Below are 21,439 nucleotides of genomic sequence, written 5' to 3'. Positions count from 1 at the left end.
CCTCATGATTATATAATATTCGCATATTCTCTATTAAATAAAGCTCTGAATCTCATATTCACGATTAAGGCCGTTAGGTGTTAAACTATCCAATCTGTGGATCCAATATGCTTCCCTATTTTTCAACAAGCGGATTCGATCGCCACCCCGTCGTGGTAGTGGCACCTGTTCTAACACCTGGAATTTCAACTGTGCAATATTATGGCGCATTTGATGGAAATGGGCAGGGACCGGGAGTAGTAAGTTATTGTTTCGGATTTTGGATTTGTGTTGGCAGATACGCTCCCGTATCTTTTGTGTAGTCTCTCCGACATATATAAGTCCGCATGGACATTTCAACATGTAAACCACATGATCTGAGTCACAAGTAAAAAAATCTCGTATAGGTATAGATTCTCCTGTGCGGGGATGTGAGATATGTGACCCTTTTTGTACATGTGAGCATTGCATACACCGCAGACACGGAAACGTACCTTTCTTACGTGTTCTCAGAAATGTTTGTTGGGGCGAACTTTTTGTAGAACCTTCATCTGCGCGGACCAATAGGTCCCGTAGGTTTCTTGGCCGTTTATTACAAGGTAAAATGGGTTGACTGAATTCAAGAATATCCGGATACGCTTTGCCCAAAATGGACCAATGGCCCCGAATGATGTTCAGGATCTTTTGTGCACATGGGTGATATGTGTGGACAAAGGGTATCCGTGGGGCCTGAGGTCGGATTTTGATTTTTGGAGTCACATTGTATTGGGTGATAGATTTAGGATAGCCTCTATCCTGAAATCTATTCGCCATCTCTTTTAGGCGTATTTCTCTTGTGGAACTATCTTGTACTATTCTATTAACTCGCTGGTATTGTGATCCCGGTAATGCCTTTTTTGTATTGGGGGAATGGAAACTCGTAAAATGCAGTAAGTTGTTACGGTCTGTTGGTTTCCGGAACAGGTCTGTTGTTAGTTTCCCTACTGTGTCACGTGTAATCGTGGTATCCAAAAAGTTGATGGTACATTGGTCATAGTGGATAGTAAATTGGAGCTCTGGATAAATGGAATTTAGAAAAACGTGGAACTCTAGAAGGGAGTCCAATGGGCCTCGCCAGATGCAAAAAATGTCATCGATATAACGTTTCCAAACTGTTGCATATTTGGTGAATAGTGGATTGGTGTAAACAAATGAATTTTCAAAATGGTCCATATAGCAATTAGCATAAGGTGGGGCCACATTGGACCCCATCGCGGTTCCACGTTTCTGTAAGAAAAATGTATCCTGGAACAAAAAGTAGTTATATGACAGTACTAGTTTCAACAGATCTAAATAGAAATCTCGTGCTGTGGTCTGTGTACTGGAGGTGATGAGTAACCTTTCAACTGCCTGAATGCCTTTGTCGTGTTGGATGGACGTGTATAAACTGGTCACATCCCAGGTGGCCAGAAAGGATTCAGCCGGTAGCGGTTCCAGGTTGAGGACAATATCTAAGAAGGATTGTGAATCCAAGAGGAAGGACTTTGTATTCTTGACAAGTGGTGTGAGAATTTTTTCTAAGAATATTGACAGGGGGGACAGTATGGAATCAGTAGATGCGACAATGGGTCTGCCTGGAGGATTTTCTAGATTCTTGTGGATTTTTGGCAAGGTGTATATGACCGGGGTTATGGGATGTTGTTTGGTGAGGTAATTGACAGTTGAATCATCAATGGTCCCTGCGGATCTATGCTTTTGTAAAGTCAATTTGATTTCTGCGGCAATTTTAAAGGTGGGATTGTAGTCTAATTTTTGATATACCTCCCTGTCATTGAGTTGATGTATAATTTCAGCCACATATTTCTCCTTATCCATGATGACCATGGCTCCCCCTTTATCGGCTGGTTTAAATAAATGTACCTAAGCATCAGTATCTAAGGCTGCTGTTTACTTTTATTGGATCTATTGGGGTGGAACCCTACAGTCAGTCTCCATACAGAGTGCGCTGAATACAGATTCAAGAATCACATAGCCGACACTCTGCCTCTGACAGGGAGCTGCGATCAGCCGCAGTTAACCCCTCAGGTGCTGCACCTGAGGGGTTAACAGCCGCTGATCGCAGCTCCCTGTTAGAGGCAGGGTGCCGGCTATGTGATTCTGCCAGCACAGCCTCCTGTATTAAAGGTTAACTATCAATGGTGGCTAGTATTAAAAACATTGGTGGTGCAGTGCGCCCTTCTCCCCCCCTCCCCAGTATTAAAAACATTGTTGGCGCAGTGCGCCCTTCTCCCTTCCCCTCCCCAGTATTAAAAACATTGGTGGTGCAGTGCGCCCTTCTCCCCCCTCCCAGTATTAAAAACATTGGTGTTGCAGTGTGCCCTTCTCCGCCCCTTCCCCAGTATTAAAAACATTGGTGGTGCAGTGCTGCCCCCCCCCAGTATTAAAATCATTGGTGGCAGTTGCCACAGGATCCCCTCCGCTCCTCCTCATTGGTGGTGCAGTGGAAGCTTCTGATCGGAGCCCCAGCAGTGTAATCCTGGGGCTCCGATCGATTACCTTGGCAGCCAGGATGCTACTGAAGCCCTGGCTGCCATGGTAATCTCCCTGCTGCTGTGTGTACTGTGCACAGGGCAGCAGGGAGAGTGTGAAGTCCAATTCACCCTAAGGCCCCTTTCACACGGGCGAGAATTCCGCGTGGGTGCAATGCGTGAGGTGAACGCATTGCACCCGCACTGAATCCGGACCCATTCACTTCAATGGGGCTGTGCACATGAGCAGTGATTTTCACTCATTACTTGTGCGTTGCATGAAAATCGCAGCATGCTTTATATTGTGAGTTTTTCACACAATGCAGGCCCCATAAAAGTGAATGGGGCTGCGTGAAAATCGCAATCATCCGCAAGCAAGTGCGGATGGGGTGCGATTTTTCACACATGGTTGCTAGGTGACGATCGGGATGGGGACCCGATCTTTATTATTTTCCCTTATAACATGGTTATAAGGGAAAATAATAGCATTCTTAATACAGAATGCTAAGTAAATTAGGGGTGGAGGGGTTAAAAAATAAAAATAAATTATTAAACTCACCTCATCCACTTGTTCACGCAGCCCGGCTCGTCTTCTTTCTTCTTCTTTGAGGACCTCATCACATGGTCCATCACCATGCTATTATTTTCCCTTATAACCATGTTATAAGGGAAAATAATAAAATCTACACAATACCGATCCCGAACTTCTGTGAAGAAGTCCGGGTTCAGGTCTGGGTACCAAACATGCTGATTTTTCTCACGCACGTGCAAAATGCATTAAAACGCTTTGAACTCGCGCAGAAAAATTGTGCATTTTCTCGCAACGGACCTGCATCTTGTCCGGCCCTCACACGCGACGCCCGTGTGAAAGAGGCCTAATAGAGCTCTATTAGGGTGAATAGGACAAGGGATCAAAAGATCCCAAATTCTAGCCCCTAAGGGGGAAAATAGTTAATAAATAAACAGTAAAAAAAAAAAGTTTAAAAAACACCAAAATATTAAGTATAAATCACCCCCTTTCCCAATTTTACATATAAAATATATATATAAATATAAATAAACATATCACATATGCCTTGTCCGAAAAGTCCAAACTATTAAAATCTAAAAAAATATCCTATGCGGTGAATGCCAGAACAAAAAAAAAAGATGCGCGATTTGCCATTTTTTTTGTCACCTTGTCCCCCCAAAAGATAGGATCGGACTGTTCGATTATGAGTTGCATAAAATGCAGAATGCACGCTGCTTTTTTGGGTGTTTTTTTTTTTTTGCGTGGTATCGCAATATTTTTTTATGGTATCGAAACCAAATCAAAATTTTGGTATTGAAAAAATTTGCGGTACGCATCGCTGTCCCGGCCAGCACACGGTCGTGTGCATGAGCCCTAAGGGTATTTTCACATTGGTGTTAAGGTTTTTTGGTATTGAGTTCCCTCATAGGGGCTCAATACCGGAAAAAACGCATTCGTTTTATCCCAATGCATTTTAAATGAAAAGCAATACGTTCAGTATGCATCAGGATGTTTTCAGTTCAGTGCCTTTTACGTTATTTGGTCGCAGAAAATACTGCAGCATGCTGCAGTATTTTCTCTGGCCCAAATTCTGGAACGATTGCCAGATCCAGCATTAATTTCCATCGAAATGTATAAATGTCGGATCCGGTACCAAGTGTTCCGGAAAAATGGATCCGGTTTCCCAGTCTGCGCAGACCTTTAAATCTGTGAAGAAGATAAATACCGGATCCGTTTTTCCGGATGACATTTGAGAGACGGATTCGGTATTGCAATGCATTTGTCAGACGGATCCGTATCCGGAAACAAATGATATCCGTTTGCATATGGATTTTCTGATCCGGCAGGCAGTTCCAGCAACATGGTCGTGTGCATGATCCCTAAGGGTACTTAAATTGTTCCGGAATTGAGTTCCATCATAGGGGCTCAATACTGGAAAAAAATGCATCAGTTTTATCTTAATGCATTCTGAATGGAAAGCAATCCATTCATTATGCATCATGATCTCTTCAGTTCAGTCCCTTTTACGGTTTTGGGCAGAGAAAATATTTTTTTTGCATTCCACAAAACACAAGTCCGCAATAAATATGGATGACGTGCATTTGTTAATTTGTGGAATGGAACAGCTGTCCCCTAATAGAACAGTCCTATCCTTGTCCGTAATGTGGACAATAATAGGACATGTTATTTTTTTTTGCGGAACAGACATATGGACATACAGAAACGAAATGCACACAGAGTAACTTCAGTTTTTTTTGCGGACCCATTGAAATGAAAGGTTCCGCATACAGTCCGCCAAAAACCCCACTGACGACGCTGGGTGAAATATACACCCCTTCAAGCACTTTACCACACACTTTGTTACACCGTATAATGGACACCTCTGCAACTAGTCACTGTGCTACAATGCATTCTGAAAGTCTTCAGACCATTTCACTTTTTTCACAGTTTATTTTGCTGCCTTGTACTAAAACAATAAAATATTCAAGTTTTTCCCATCATTCCGCACTCAATACCCCATATTAAAGAAGTGAAAACAGGATGTTCAAAATATATGTTAATTTATTGAAAAGGAAAAACTAAAATATTGCTGTAACATAGGTTTTTACCCTTTACTCAGTACTTAGTTGAAGCTTCTTTGGTGGCAATTTAAGCCTCCACTCTTCTTGGGTATGATGCCACATAGGGATTTTCTATCATTCTTCTTTGCAGATCCTCTCCAGCTGTTCCAGAATGGATAGGGACCGTTGGTAGACAATCCTTTTCAGGTCTTTCCAGAGATGGTCGATTAGGTTCAAGTCAGGGCCCTGGCTGGGCCACTCAAGGGACATTCACAGAGTTTTAACTATTGAGCTGAGTGTGCCTTGTTGTAGTTATTTAAAACATAACTTTTATTTTATCTATATTTAGAATATTGTGACACTTATATTAAAACAATGCTGGTGTTGCACTGCTTTATTGGAAGTGTGTCAGGTGAAGCTAGCAGCTCAGGTCTTATAGTTCAAGCGGCAAATTAATCAGAGGGGTCGCCTTTAAAACGATATTTTAGCAGGTTGCTCGGCCTAGGTTCTATCCCTACATAAGCTAGTCGTGGTGAGCTGGGGGAACCCTAACAGGCTGTATTCCGGGCACCCGTCCTTAAAAGGACGACCCACAGCCGCTGGAACCTCGGATTTATTGCTGCTAAACCCTGACAAGTAAAGTTTCTTCCTCAAAGATGTCCGACACGTTTCACCACAATGAGTAGTGGTTCTCCAGGGACATAGAATGAAACGTTGGGGCGCCAAGTGCAGTGGCAGCGCTCCCGCACGTATATAAGGCAGTGGCCATTCACAGAGTTGTCCCTAAGCCACTCCTGTGTTGTCTTGGCCATGTGCGTAGAGTCATTCTCTTGTTGGAAGGTGACTCCGGCCCAGAGCAAACTGGATCAGGTTTTCATTAAGAGTATCTATGTATTATGGTCCACTCAGCTTTCCTTTAAGCCTGACCGGTCTACCTGTCCCAGCCACTGAAAACACTCTCACAGCATGATGATACCACTATCATGCTTTATTTTAGGGATGATATGGGGGAGGAGAGGAGCAGTGCCCATTTTTTTTCCTTGCCTGTGACAGCACCCCTTTTTAAAGGAGGGATCATCCCCTCTATCTCCAGTTCTGTTTCCTGTCCTAAGGGGCAAGAGGGAATCGGATCCGCTTGAAGAAGAGTTAGCAGAGAGAGCTGTGGGGGCCCCAGCTATTGAAACAGTGTGTGGAGGGTTACCCCGTGCGGCATAAGCTCTCCTCTGGGAGCCGTTGAAAAAGTCTGGGCTCCCTTCTCTATCTTTACACCTTCCGTCCTCCTTCCCGGTTCCTGAGAAGGTCCTGACCTTCCTGGGCTCCTGCGAACCTCTGCGGCCGTGTTCGGCCGCCAGCATGCGCGTTCACTGGCAGGTGCCTCAGCCTTTACTTCTGGGTTGCAGCGTTGGGAGGGAGCTATGCTTTGGACCAAAAGGGGAGGGATGCCGGCTGCGTGGGCCGAGTAGAAAAGCCCAGCCAGCTCACTGATACGCTGGGTGAGAATAGCGTGTGCAGTACCTCCATTCAGGCTGTGTGATACATGGAGCAGGCGCAGCGCGCAGAACCCACTGAGACCACCAATGATACATCGGTACCAGGGTTGGGTAAGAGGGGTTTTACCCCAGCATGAATATTATTTATTTATATGCTCATGGGGTCATTTTTGTTGCTTAGGTATCAAAGGAGTCTTCTCGGAAAACCTCCAGAGTAAAGGAATGGGTATGTGGTGTATGTAAGAAGAAGCTCCCTTCTGCCTGGGCAAAACCCCTATGTCAAGCATGTATCAGCAAGTTAATGGAGGAGGAAACTCCATCTTTAATGGGCAGCATTAATCAAATGATACGTGAAGAAGTCAGAGAGATGGTTAGTGGTTTGATAAAGCACCGTCCTGGTACTTCTTCTGCTACTGCTAAGGACTCCCCCTTTAGTGACCGTGAGATACTTTCGGGTCTGGAGGAAGAAGGAGACTGGAGGTCATCAGACGATTCTTATGAAGACGAGGCCGCAAGGAGACCTCTTTTTGATGTGGAGAACACCAGCTTCTTAGTAAAGGCTGTTAGGGCTGCGATGGGGTTGGAGGATCAGAAGCCGAAGCATTCAGTCCAGGATTCAATGCTTGAAGGGTTAGGCCCCAAGAAGAGGAAGGTGTTTGATGTGCATAAAAACATTTAGGAGGTGATTGCCAGAAAATGGAAAAGCCGGTAATTACTCCCCGGTAATTCTGTTTCCTCATGGTCACGACAGCACCACCAGAGAGATGAACTCCTCCCCCAGGGACAGGAAACCTAGAGCACAAAAGGAAGCACTTCCTTCACCTTCATCAGTGAATTATAGAGATCTAGGAAGCCTTCCAGTTAGTTAACATCTTAAAAATGCATACAACTTAAACAACCAAGAATCGGCTAACAAAAAAAAATATATTTTTTTTACCAGACTCCGTGAACACCACCTGTGCGCAAACAAAATAGAAGGGTGGGAAGTCCCGTGGTGCTGTCGTGGCCATGAGGAAACAGAATTACTGGTAAGTAATTACCGTCTTTCCCCCTGTCACGACAGCACCACCAGAGAGAATACCAGAGAAGAAATTTAGGGTGGGACCACCGCCTGAAGCACTTTACGGCCAAAAGTTAAGGAAGAAAAGGAACCCAGGTAGCCGCCCTGCAAATCTGGTCAATGGAGGCCCCTTTCCTTTCCGCCCAGAAAGCTGCCACCGCCCGAGTGGAATGGGCCTTCAGATTATCCGGAGGAGACAAACCTGCAGAGACATAAGCCGTAGAAATGCCCTGCCTGATCCATCTAGAGATGGTGTCTCCTCTTACTTGGTCCCCTTTATTTGGCCCTGACACCTGAATAAAGAGTCTATCAGACTTCCTGAAGTTCTTAGTCCTGTCTATGTATTCCAGAACACATATACGTACATCCAACATATGTAAACGCCTTTTTCCTTCGGAAGAGGGATTAGCACAGAAGAAGGGCAGCACCACCTCCTGGGACATATGAAAAGCGGAGATTACCTTGGGCAGAAATGCTGGATCCGGCTTAAAGATTATTCTGTCTTCTAGGATCTAAGTATAGGGCTCTCTGACAGATAAGGCTGCTAACTCCCCTACCCTACGAGCCGATGTTACTGCGACCAAGAGGGCGGTCTTCTGAACTAGCAGTCTGAGAGGAACATCAGTTAAGGGCTCAAAGGGACCTACACATAAGGACTGAAGAACCACTGAAAGGTCCCAAGATGGCGATCTTATCGGTACGGATAACTGCAATCTCTTGACTGATTTAAGAAATCTGATGATCCAGGGATGATCCACAATCTTCTGGCCAAACAATGCTCCCAAGGCCGAAACCTGAACTTTGAGAGTGGCCACTCTCAACCCCTTTTCCAGACCTTTCTGCAGAAAATCCAAAATATCCGCCAAGCTGGGTTTTCCTGGGTCAAAGGAAAATCGTGGACAGAAATTTTCTCCAGATTCTGACATAAATCTTATGCGTAACGTCTTTCCTGCTGGCTTGTAACTTGGAGATGACGGCATCAGACAATCCCTTCATTTTTAAGGTTAACTTTTCAAAAGTCAAGCCGTCAAATGGAGATTGAGCACCTCCGGATGACATACTGGGCCCTGTAAGAGTAAGTTGGGAAGCTCCGGAAGGACCCAGGGATCCCCCAGCGACATGGCTCTTAGACAGGAGAACCAAGCCCTCCGAGGCCAAAAGGGAGCCACCAGGATGACTCTTGCCCTTTCTTCTTTTATCTTTTTGATGACTCTGGGGACCAGCGCCAGCAGGGGAAAAGCGTACGCTAGGTCCCAATCCCATTTTTGAGATAAAGAGTCCACTGTTAGAAGTCTGTCCGCCGGAGATAGGGAGTAAAATCTGCTGACTTGCCTATTTACTCTCGTGGCAAAGAGATCTATTAGAGGCTTGCCCCATAAGGCCGAGATCTTCCGGAACACCTCTGGATTTAACTTCCATTCTAATTGACGAATCCGGTGTCTGCTGAGATAGTCTGCTCTCAGGTTCAGGTCTCCTCTTAAGTGAACCGCTGATATTGAATTTAGTTGCGATTCTGGCAGGGAGAGAAACTGAAAAGACAATGACATTAGACTTGCACATCTGGTAGTTCCTTGTCTGTTGATCAGGGACACAGTAGTTGTATTATCTGATTTTTTTTTTTGCATCTTTACCCCTGATAGAAGGAGCTAAGGATTGAAGGGTCTTAAAAACTGAAAGAGTCTCTTTGTAATTTGAAGATCTAGCCTGGGACTCCGGATCCCAAGACCCCTGGCAGTTTATCTCCCCATGTGCGCCCCCCACCCAAAGGGGCTAGCATATGTGGTTATTACCGCAGAACATCGAGGGTTCCAATCAAGACCTCTGGATACATTTTCCTCTTGCAACCACCAAACTAAGGAAGAGATAACATCTTCAGACAACTTAATTTTCCTATCCAGGCCTGACTGAGAACCATCCTAGGAATCTAACAGTTGTAATTGCAAACTCCTAGAATGCAGCTGACCCCAAGGGACTGCAGGAAAGGCGGCGGTAAACAGACCCAATAGAGACATACCCTTCCTAATAGTTATATGGGGAGCAGAAGAAACTTCTTGCACAAAATAAAAAATTCTCTCAATTTTCTGTCTGGGAAGAAAGGACTTTTGCACCTCAGAATCCAATAAAATTCCCAAAAACACCTTCTGTCTTGTTGGAAGGGGAGAAGATTTTTCCCAGTTAATTAACCAACCCAGTTTTTCCACATTTTTCTGTGTATTTTCCGTATGAACTAGGAAATCCTGTACCTTTTCCTTGGACTCTGCCACCAGCAGGAAGTCGTCCAAGTACGGGATGAAGATGCCATCCCCCTCTCGGCAATGTGGGCCGCCATCTCGGCAATGATCTTTGTGAAGACCCTTGGAGCGACGGCAATTCCGAATGGTAGGGCACAAAACTGTAGGTGCAACAGATGGGAGTTTACATGAACTGCCAACCTTGGGTACTTCTGAAAGTCCTTGTGGATGGGCACATGGAGGTAGGCGTCCCTTAGGTCTAGAGATGCCATATAACAGTCCCTTGTTAACAGATTTATCGTTGACTTCAGGGTCTCCATCTTGAACCGATGGTAAGTGAGAAACTGATTCAGAGGCTTCAGATTTATGATGACTCTGAAGGCTTTTTTATAAGGAAGAGAGTTGAATAGAAACCCTGAACTACTTCCTCTGTTGGCACCGGAACCAGAACCCCTTTTTCCATCAGGGATAAGACTTCCAGCTGGAGAGAAGACAGACCCGAGGGACCCGGTGGACATTTTGTGACTATGTAACGGGTAGGTGGTAGGCTGCATAACTCGAGACGGAGACAATCCCTTATGGTCTCTAGGACCCACGAACTCCGTGAAATTAACTGCCACTCTGCCAAGGAGTTTTTTAGCCTGCCACCTACCCGCAAGACCCCGTCATTGGGGGCTGGGCTTTTTATAGGGGGAAGAGGAGGGCTGGTTAAACATAAAGCCACTACCTTTACGGGAACCCCTCCATCTAAAGCCTGACTGGCCTCTACCTCTATCCTGGCCCCCTCCCCTTCACACAAAAGGACCGGTATTGCCTAGACAACTGAGGAAGAGGGAACCCTTTCTTCTTATCTCCCGCTTTTTCTAATAAATCTGTGAGGACCGAACCAAAAAGCAACTCGCTCTCATATGGTATGGCACACAATTTATTTTTGGAGCTGAGATCCCCCGACCAGTTCTTTACCCATAGAGCCCGCATAGCCGAGTTAGTCAAGGCCCCAGCCCTAGCGGACAGCCTCAGGGTATCCGAAGAGGAGTCCGCCAGGAAGGCGGCTGCTTGCCTAATAGCGGGAAGAGAGGCAAGCAGTTGCTCCTTAGGAATTTCATTTTGGATATCTGCTGAGAGCTGGTCAATCCATAATATCATGGACCTAGCCACTGAGGTACCTGCTATGCTTGGTTTAAGACCTGCCCCGTGGACTCCCAGGCTCTCTTAAGGAACCCCTCCGCCTTTTTATCCATGGGCTCCCTAAGCGACCCCAAATCTTCAAAAGGTAGAGAACCCTTTCTAGAAATTTTGGCAATAGCCACATCAATTTTAGGTGGATGATCCCAGGAACTGGTCTCTGCATCATCAAAGGGGTATTTCTTCTTTATGGCCCTAGGAATAAACGATTTCTTATCCCGGTTCTCCCATTCCCGTTTAATAAGTTGGGACACAGTCCGGTGAATAAGGAAAAGTTTCCTTTTCTTTACTTCAAGACCCTCAAACATGATTTCCTGGATAGATTTCTGCTCTCTAGCCTCCTCCAAACCCATAGCTGATCTTACTGCCTTGACCAACTGCTCCATATCTTCACAATTAAACAACTGTCTGCCTGACATATCATCTTCAGACCTTTCCGACTCTTCTCCTGCATAAACGTAAGAGAAATAGCTGGAGCAATATCATATACACAAAAACATACATCAAAGTAAAGGTCGGACAAGCCATAGACTATACCTGAGTCATGGGCCATAATTAAACCCTGTTCCTCAACATCAGATAGCACTGGGACAGAAGGGGCAACTGCCGGCTGAGGTGTAGGTGACGTAAGCTCTGGCAAAACTCCTCTTAGGGATGCTTCTATCTGGTTCTTGACCATGTCCTGCATCTACAGTAGTAATGACGGCGTTTCTTGCGCAATAACCTTATTAGTGCAGCTGACACAATTAGGTTTATTATAGTCAGCCGCAAGACAGACTTTTCACATGGCACATTCCTTATTCTTAACCTTTTTAGATTTCCTGGGACCCTCATCTTAAAAAACAGTAACCATACCATGGGTCAGGGAAAAAAAATATTCACAAACCAAAACGCATACACTCACCACCTCGCCCCACGGTACCGTAAATGGGACCTTGGAAGAAGATTCTGAACGAGCCATCCTGGAGCCTTTATCCTCACTGGAGACACTCATCTTCTGGGCAAACACCCCCTCCTGGAAGCTGAATCACCGACGCTGGCTGTTCAGTTCACTTAATGGAGGCAGAACTGCAGCCAAAGGAACTCCTTTTAAATCTGAGCCGGGAGAGTCGGCGTCTGACGTCATCAGTAAGCGCCGCATCATCCCTCCTCCTCCCCAGCCCCATCTGATTTTATTCCCAACTCCAACATAGCCGCAGCCATCGGCGCTCCCAGCACAACCACGCCGGAGCACCAGACCCGTCCTTTACCAGCTGAAGCGGTAAGTTTTCCCAACAAAAAACTGCCGCAGCCCCTCCCGCACTACGAGCGGGCTGCGGCGAGGAGTGGGCGGAGGGAGCAGGAGGCGGGTGCAAGTCAAAGGACCTGCAGCCGGGGGTGAACGAACCGGCTCCACACCGGGAGCCATACGGGGGACCTATCTACCCTGAACTACAGGGATTTCTAACTTCCCAGGTCCCCCAGCCAGATCTTACACACAGCCCACCAGGCTATGAGATTACTCCAGGCTTCCTAGGGACAGGAAGCCACTGATGAAGGGGAAGGAAGTGCTTCCTTTTGTGCTCTAGGTTTCCTGTCCCTAGGGGAGGAGTCCATCTCTCTGGTGGTGCTGTCGTGACAGGGGGAAAGACCAGATAGGAACTTAGTTCCTTCTTCAGTGAAGCAGACGTATCCGTTCGAGGAGGAATTGTCTGCTCCTTGGGATAGAGCCTTAAAGCTCGATGCCCCTGTAGCAAAAATTTCAAAAAAAGCCACTCTCCCCTTTGAAGATATGGGTTCACTCAGGGACCCAATGGACAGAAGGGCAGAGGTTTATTTAAAGAAGAATTGGGAAGCCTCTGCGGCAACTTTTAGACCTGCCATTGCCACTACATCTTTTGCCAGGTCCCTGAAAGTTTGGATGGGGGAGTTAGAGGCTCACATTAGAGGGGGTACCCCTAGGGAGCGATTGCGGGTGGGACTCGAGGAATTGGAATGTCGAGCAAAAGTCCATTTGTTTCAATAATGCAAATTAAAAGGAATTGCATTAATGCAGCTTAAAATAAGAATTTTGTGAAAAGGTTCAATATTCTAGACTCAAACTGTCACACTCTAGTCAGCTAATTAATCCATATCCCCTGAGCAAAGGGTTCCTGAGATTGTGACTTTGGGTTTTTCATAAGCTGCAAGCCATAATCATCCAAATGATAACAAATAAAGGCTTGAAATATCTCGCTTTGCATGTAATGAGTCTATCTCATATGTTAGTTTCACCTTTTGAGTTGCATTACTGAAGTGGGTGGGCTCTGCACGATGTTCTGGTTTTTCGGGTTTCACCTGTACTTTCTACCTTCCCTATTATAAACGATCCCTTGGAAATTTTTAGCTTCTGCGGATACCTTGCAATTTTCTGCTATGGCCTCAGCTTTATCTAACTCTGCCTATTTAGTTAAAGGGCTGGAACGGAGATGCCAGTTACAAGGCAAAACTGTGCGCTATCCCTTGTCAGGGAGAATTCTTGTTTGGGCCTGTTCTTCATGATTTATTAGAAAAGACCTTAGACAATAAGAAGGGCTTTCCTTCTGATAGTCAGCCACCCAAAAGATCTTTCCGTCCCAGATTTAACAACGGGTCCTTTAAGGGGAAAGAAAGAGCAAGACCGTTTACAAGTCCGAGCAAGAAGAATAGGGGTTTTCTTTTTTCCGTGTTGGATACCTTAAAAAAGCAGTCCCAATGACGCCAGGGCACCGGTTGGGGGTCGTCTGTCCCTCTTTGTACATCAATGGCAGAGGATCTCCAACAGCCCCTGGATAAAATCAGTGATAGGGGAGGGCCTAAAATTAAAATTCCAAAGTGTTCCAATAGGAAAATTTGTAATTACAGATTTCCAGTTAGATCCCGCAAAACATTCTGCCATCGTATCAGACGTTTTTTCCCTGATAGAGAAAAAGGCGCTAGTAAGAGTCCCAGAGCAGTAATTGACAGAGGGGTTTATTTGATTCTTTTTCTGGTCAAAAAACCCAAATGGCTCGTTTCAGACCATAATAAACTTGAAGTGTTTAAACCAATTTTTGCAGTCCGAGAGATTTTGTATGGAGTCTATCAAATCGGTAGTGAAAAATCTTTTCCCGGACTGCTTCATGGCCACAGTAGACCTGAGAGATGCATACTATCATGTCCCCATTCATCCCAGCCACCAGAGGTTTCTGAGGGTAGCGGTCCAGTTAGAGAAGAAAATTCTGCATCTTCAGTTCCGAGCATTACCCTTTGGGCTCTCTCAGGTTCCGAGGGTCTTTACAAAGATTATTTCAGAAATGATGGCCCATGTCAGGGAGCAGGACATCATCATTACACCATACCTGGACGGTTTTCTGCTGGTGGCCCGGTCAGATCAGATTCTTCAGGGTCAGATTGCCTGGCGGAGGGAAGTTCTAGAGAGAGGGGAGACAAACCTAGAAAAATCCAGTCTATGCCCAAGCCAGAGATACAGTTTTCTGGGAATGGTTCTGGACTCCACTTCCCAGAAGAGCCTATTACCCCTGCAGAAAGCCTTACTGATCACGTCAAGAATTCAGCTTCTTCATTCATCTGCGTCAGTCTCCATAAGAGAGACCATGTCGGTGCTGGGTCTCATGACATCTGTTATTTCAGGAGTGCAAGGGCCCAGTATCATTCAAGGTCTCTTCAGCTACAGATCCTGCAGCACTGGGATTGGAGTCTCCCTTCTCTGGACAGGGAGATATCTCTGTCCTCCGAGACCCTAGATTCCTTGGCTTGGTGGATGGATTTAAAGAACTTAGAGAGAGGAGTTCCTTGGACCAGGGAGGCGGTTCTCTCCTTAAACACGGATGCGAGCCCCTCCGATTGGGGAGCCCATGTGGGGTTCCTGCTGTTGCAAGGCAATTGGGACAGCAGATCTCATCGCACAAATTCAGGGAGTTGGATGCGATCAGGATAGCCTTGATACAGAGTCTTCCGGTCATCAGGGGCAGAAACGTAAAAGTTTATTCGGACAACACGACAGCAGTGGCCTATATTAACCAACAGGGAGGGACAAGAGCTCAGGGCTTAATGTCTCTCACTCATCAGATTTTCAGCCTAGCAGAAGCTTCTCTATTATCTCTTTCTGCAGTTCATCTAAAAGGTTCAGACAGTGTGAAAGCAGACTACCTCCGTCGTCATCAGCTATGCCAGGAAGAGTGGTCCCTAGATCAGGGGATTTTCAGCAAAGTAGCAGCTTTGTGGGGTACTCCGGAGATAGATCTCTTTGCCACCAGGTCAAACATAAAAGTAGAGGTCTTCTTTTCGCTTTCTCCAGAGGAACATCCGAGAGCAGTGGATGCTCTGGCCCAGTCTTGGAGGCAGGGTCTTTTGTATGCCTTTCCCCACTAAAGCTCCTCCCAAGGGTCCTCAAGAAGATCAGAGAGGAGAAAGCCATGGTTATAATGATAGCTTCCTTTTGGCCGAGAAGAGTGTGTTTTTTTTCTGGCTCCGCAAAATGTCAATAGCAAAACCTTAAGTACTTCCAGAATCCCAGGAGCTTCTATCTCAGGGCCCAGTTTTTCACCTAGTGGTGAGAAATCTGCACCTGACTGCCTGGTTATTGAAAGGGAGATTTTAAAGAAAAGGGGTCTCTCTGAGGAAGTAGTAGACACTCTGTTGGCCAGTCGGAAAAGGGTCACTTCCGAGATCTACCTTAGGGTTTGGAGGACCTTTTTCAGATTCGCCAAAAAACCTGTGGATGTGCTAGAAACCCTGATATCCCGCTCGTGTTAGATTTCCTGGGTGGAAGAAAAAACAGGCCTAGCATTTTGAAGGTCCAGATTTTAGCCTTAAGCGCCTTGTTTGAATTCAAGTTAGCAGATCACCCCTGGATTAAAAGATTTGTAACAGCAGTGTCTAAAAAAAATTATCTCCATTATGTAAAAATCCCCCTGGGATTTAAACTTGGTCTTCTCTGCTCTCACTTCTGACCCTTTTGAGCCTATCGATAAAATCTCCCCGAAGTTGCTCACCCTTAAGCTTGCCTTCCTTCTGGCCATTACCTCAGCTAGAAGGGTTAGTGAGATTGCTGCCCTCTCAGTTGACCCTCCCTATTTGGTGATCCTGGAGGATCGGGTAGTGATTTTGCCTGATCCTTCTTTTTTACCAAAAGTCTCTTCACGTTTTCATCGTTCTCAGGAGATAGTGTTACCTTTCTTCTGTACTTCCCCAAAAAATAACAAGGAGTCTGAATACCCCTGTATGGATGTTAGGAGGTGTATCTTACAATATCTACAGGTCACTCAGCCTTGGAGATCCTCCTCACGTCTGATAATTTTGTTTCAGGGAGCAAGGAAAGGATCGGCAGCCTCCTCTCAGACTATTGCTAGGTAGATTAGACTGGCCATTTCCTTAGCCTACTCTAAGGGAGTTATTCCGCCCTTGGGGGTTGGGGCTCATTCTACGAGACCAGTCTCCACATCATGGGCAGAGAGAGCTTCAGCCTCTATAGAGCAGATCTGTAATGCAGCTACCTGGAGCTCTCCCAATACTTTTTTTTAGGCATTATAGACTACAGTTACCTTCTAATGAAAAGTCATAAAGTACTTCAGGCTGGGATCCCACCCTAGAAAAAACATTTATTTCCTATTCTTCAGGGGTGCTGTCATAGGCAAGAAAAAATTATTGTATTACACTTACCGGTAATTGGTTTTCTTTGAGCCTATGACAGCACCCGGTTATTTCCCAACCCTAGATGTTTCTGTAGAGGGGTGTATATATATATGTACATAGATATAACAAGAACCCGGACATACCTCCATTTTCACCCTGGCAGGCCCCTTGACTTGAGCATTGGAGCAGTTCATGCTCCGATGCTCTCATTTGCCCTGTGCTAAATCACACAGGGCAAAGGCATTTTTTTGGAGATCCAGTGACGTACCGGGGCTCTCCAGGGGGCTGCCAGGAAGCCCGGTGACATCACCGGCACTGATGGGCGGGATATATCGCTGCCCTAGCCAGTAAAACGGCTAGGGCAGCGCTAAAGCCCGCCCATCAGAGCCGATGACGTCACCGAACACACTGCGGGGAAGAAGTTTCCGCCCAGCAGTGTGTTATTGAAAACCAAAAGAGATTTAGCGCATGGCAAGGGAGCGCATCGGAGCATGAGATCCTCTGATGCTAGCCTCAGGGGGGCTGCCTGGGTTAAAATAAGGGCATGTCCGGGTTTAGCTCTGAACCCGAACAACCCCTTTAAGGTGCGTTGTTAAGATGTTTTGTTCTTAGTTCTTGAGAAAAGGACTGGAGATAGAGGGGATGATCCCTCCTTTAAAAAGGCGGTTCTGGTTCCTGTTTCCTGTCCTGAGGAGGTGGAGGCGGTCTCTCCAGGGGTGCTGTCAAAGGCTCAAAGAAAACCGATTACCGATAAGTGTGATCCAATCATTCTCCAAACATGATGCTTAGAAATAAGGCCAAAAAAACTCAATCTTGGTTTCATCAGACCAGAGAATCTTGTTTCTCACAGTCTGAGTCCTTTAGGTGCTTTTTTGCAAACTTCCACCAGGGAAAGACTTCTTTTTGGTCACTCTGCCATAAAACCCATATTGGTGGAATACTGCAAAGATGGTTGACCGTCTGTAATTTTCTCCTATATGCACACAGATAGGGTGGCCAGGATGAGTCCTGGTTGTTCCGAACTTCTTCCATTTAAGAATGGGGGCCACTGTGCTCTTGAAAACTTTTAGTGCAGCAGAAATTTTTTGTACCCTTGTCTAGATCTGTGCCTTCATACAATCCTGTCTCTGAGCTCTTCTGGCAGTTCTTTCTTCCTCATGCTCTGGTTTTTGCTCTGCTATGCAATGTCCATTGTGAGACCTTATATAGATAGGGGTGTGTCTTTCCGAATTATGTCCAATTAACTGGATTTACACAGGTGGACTCCAGTCAAGGTATAGAAAAATCTCAAAGATTATCAGGAGAAATGGGAGACCCCCAGAGCCAAATTTCAAGCATCATAGCAAGTGAATACTGATGTCCTTGTGAAATTGTAGTTTTCCTTTTTAATAAATAAAAAAAAAAAATCTAAAATTCTGTTTTCACTTTCTCATTATGGGGTATTGAGTGCAGATTGATGGGGGAAAACATGATTATTATTTTTTTTTTTGCAAAAGGCAGCAATATAACAAAATGCTAAAAAAGTCAAAGGCACATCATTGCTGCAGCCAAGCAAAAAAAAAAAAAAAGCCTACCAGGGAGGACTGGAACAGTGGTGCTAGAAGGGGTAGGGGAGGTAAACTTGGTAATTATATGTTATTTTATGATAATTCCTGCCTGGCTGGATCTTGTTGTTGTAACTAGGACAACTCCTTCAATCCCCTAAGCAACTACGTTTTCATGGTGTGACCTTTGGATGATATAAAGGTAGAAGATAATGCTAAAACTGTCAGGGACCATGGATTAAAACTTCCGTATATACACTCACCTAAAGAATTATTAGGAACACCATACTAATAAGTTGTTGGACCCCCTTTTGCCTTCAGAACTGCCTTAATTCTTTGTGGCATTGATTCAACAAGGTGCTGATAGCATTCTTTAGAAATGTTGGCCCATATTGATAGGATAGCATCTTGCAGTTGATGGAGATTTGAGGGATGCACATCCAGGGCACGAAGCTCCCGTTCCACCACATCCCAAAGATGCTCTATTGGGTTGAGATCTGGTGACTGTGGCCGCCATTTTAGTACAGTGAACTCATTGTCATGTTCAAGAAACCAATTTGAAATGATTCGAGCTTTGTGACATGGTGCATTATCCTGCTGGAAGTAGCCATCAGAGGATGGATACATGTTCTCATGCTGTTTACGCCAAATTTGGACTCTACCATTTGAATGTCTCAACAGAAATCGAGACTCATCAGACCAGGCAACATTTTTCCAGTCTTCAACAGTCCAATTTTGGTGAGCTCGTGCAAATTGTAGCCTCTCTTTCCTATTTGTAGTGGAGATGAGTGGTACCCGGTGGGGTCTTCTGCTGTTGTAGCCCATCCGCCTCAAGGTTGTGCGTGTTGTGGCTTCACAAATGCTTTGCTGCATACCTTGGTTGTAACGAGTGGTTATTTCAGTCAACATTGCTCTTCTATCAGCTTGAATCAGTCGGCCCATTCTCCTCTGACCTCTAGCATCCACAAGGCATTTCTGCCCACAGGACTGCCGCATACTGGATGTTTTTCCCTTTTCACACCATTCTTTGTAAACCCTAGAAATGGTTGTGTGTGAAAATCCCAGTAACTGAGCAGATTGTGAAATACTCAGACCGGCCCGTCTGGCACCAACAACCATTCCACGCTCAAAATTGCTTAAATCACCTTTCTTTCCCATTCTGACATTCAGTTTGGAGTTCAGGAGATTGTCTTGACCAGGACCACCCCCCTAAATGCATTGAAGCAACTGCCATGTGATTGGTTGACTAGATAATTGCATTAATGAGAAATAGAACAGGTGTTCCTAATAATTCTTTAGGTGAGTGTAGGTCCAAAATAATGTGGCACTTTTTCCTCCTAGATGTTATAACCATAGATACAGGACTAAAAAATTCCCAGAATTTATGTTAGACATGTGCACATGGATAGCTGTTTGTACTACTGCATCAGGAGAGATTGACACAAAAGCAGGATGTGTGTGTGCAGCAAGAAATCATATGGCTGATCATATGAAGATTCCTGCCAGCTAAGGCAAGTATTTGGTGGAGGTCCTGTTGTACCCACTGAAGAAGGGGAAGGACATTTTGGTGATCACTGGGAATCTGAGAGAAGCTCTGTTGTGAGTGTTGGAGAAGGGGTTACTGCTGCATTGTTTTAACTGTGTAAAAAAGGGGTGACTGGTGAGGGAAGGGGGAACTGTTGTTACTGCTAATTGAATGGAGGCTGCTGTGATTACTGTGTTTTAAGGGGATTTGCTTGGGGAAGGGGATACTGTGTTTATTAATGGTTAAAGGGGTACCCTGTGTAAAGGTAACTGACAAGTTCTACAGTTATTTTTCTCATTCTTCAGGTTCTCAATGTGGCAATTTATCAACGTTCTTGAATTGTGTATGTAACAGGTATATGAAGGCTATGGGCAGACAGAATGTACAGCTGGGTGCACATTCACTACCCCAGGGGACTGGACCTCAGGTAGGACTGATCTGTTTCAGTTTTAACTTTAGCTTGTTCAAAAGGATTCTGCCACAATTTTGCAGTATTAACTACAGTAATACATGAGTAGTCCTGTAGCTAAAGACTCAGTATTTTTTTATTTTCAGGCTGCCCCTCTTTCCCCACCTGTCGGCACTCAAAGCTGCTACAAAATACAGTCTGGAGAGGGCTCATCAGCGCAGGCTCAGCAGCCCTGAACAATGTATTTCAGTGCAGATTTGAATGCTGATAGCAGGGGAATTGGGTGTGATGTGCAGACCTTATTTGCACTACTGTTCATGTAGTACTACAGATAATACTCCAGATTTGTAGTGACATATTCCCTATAAAGTAGGGTGACCACATTTCCTAACTGCCATTCAGGGACACTTACTTTCATAAGTGCATTTCGTCAAACTTATACTTGAAACTGGGCCGGTTCTAGGTGTACGGAATACATATTAGGACATCGTCAGACATCATCCACAACTCCATCCTCCGTCAGGCAAAATTCCCTCCTACCTCAGACTTTAGACAAAACTCCGTCCTCCCTCATCCAAAACTCCGTCCTCCCTCAGACATCAGCCAAAACTCTGTCCTCCCTCAGACATCAGCCAAAACTCTGTCCTCCCTCATCCAAAACTCCATCAGACCTCAGACATCAGCCAAAACTCCGTCCTCCCCCAGACATTAGCCAAAACTCCGTCCGCCCTCATCCAAAACTCCATCCTCCCTCATCCAAAACTCCGTCCTCCCTAACTCAAAATACGCCCTACTACACACACTCTTCACCAGACGGAGCTGCTAGCTGCTGGAGAGGCAAAGGACCTGTGATGACGTCATGACCATGTGACGAGTCACGTGTGTGGGAGGGGTCAGATGTGCACAGCAGCTGGTAGAGTGTACAGAACTGTAGCCATCAAATAAAGCTCTGTACTAGAGATGTGTGTGTAACCTGCATGTAGCAGTGCTGTGTACTGTGTAGCAGGGCTGTATGTGTAACCTGCATTCAGCAGAGCTGTGTACTGTGTAGCAGAGCTGTATGTGTAACCTGCATGTAGCAGAGCTGTGTACTGTGTAGCAGAGCTGTATGTGTAACCTGCAGGTAGCAGTGCTGTGTACTGTGTAGCAGAGCTGTATGTGTAACCTGCATGTAGCAGAGCTGTGTACTGTGTAGCAGAGCTGTATGTGTAACCTGCATGTAGAGAGCTGTATGTGTAACCTGCATGTAGCAGTGCTGTGTACTGTGTAGCAGAGCTGTATGTGTAACCTGCATGTAACAGTGC

At 45.5% G+C, this 21,439-nt stretch overlaps 1 protein-coding gene across 7 annotated transcripts in view; it reads left to right on the top strand.

Moving 5' to 3' along the window:
- Nucleotides 1-21,439, top strand: part of ACSL6 (acyl-CoA synthetase long chain family member 6) — a 658,958-nt gene that overhangs the window by 555,519 nt on the left and 82,000 nt on the right. For all 7 annotated transcript variants that reach the window (XM_040405103.1, XM_040405087.1, XM_040405095.1 and 4 more), the window contains one exon: nucleotides 20,081-20,153. In XM_040405103.1, coding sequence (XP_040261037.1) covers nucleotides 20,081-20,153 — 73 coding nt within the window. The remainder of the gene's footprint in view (nucleotides 1-20,080; nucleotides 20,154-21,439) is intronic.

This window comes from Bufo bufo, chromosome 1 (genome assembly GCF_905171765.1).
Source record: "Bufo bufo chromosome 1, aBufBuf1.1, whole genome shotgun sequence".
In the NCBI taxonomy this organism is placed as follows: Eukaryota; Metazoa; Chordata; class Amphibia; order Anura; family Bufonidae; genus Bufo; species Bufo bufo.
Note: the sequence above shows the minus strand (reverse complement) of the source record. Positions and strands in the feature narration are given on the sequence as shown.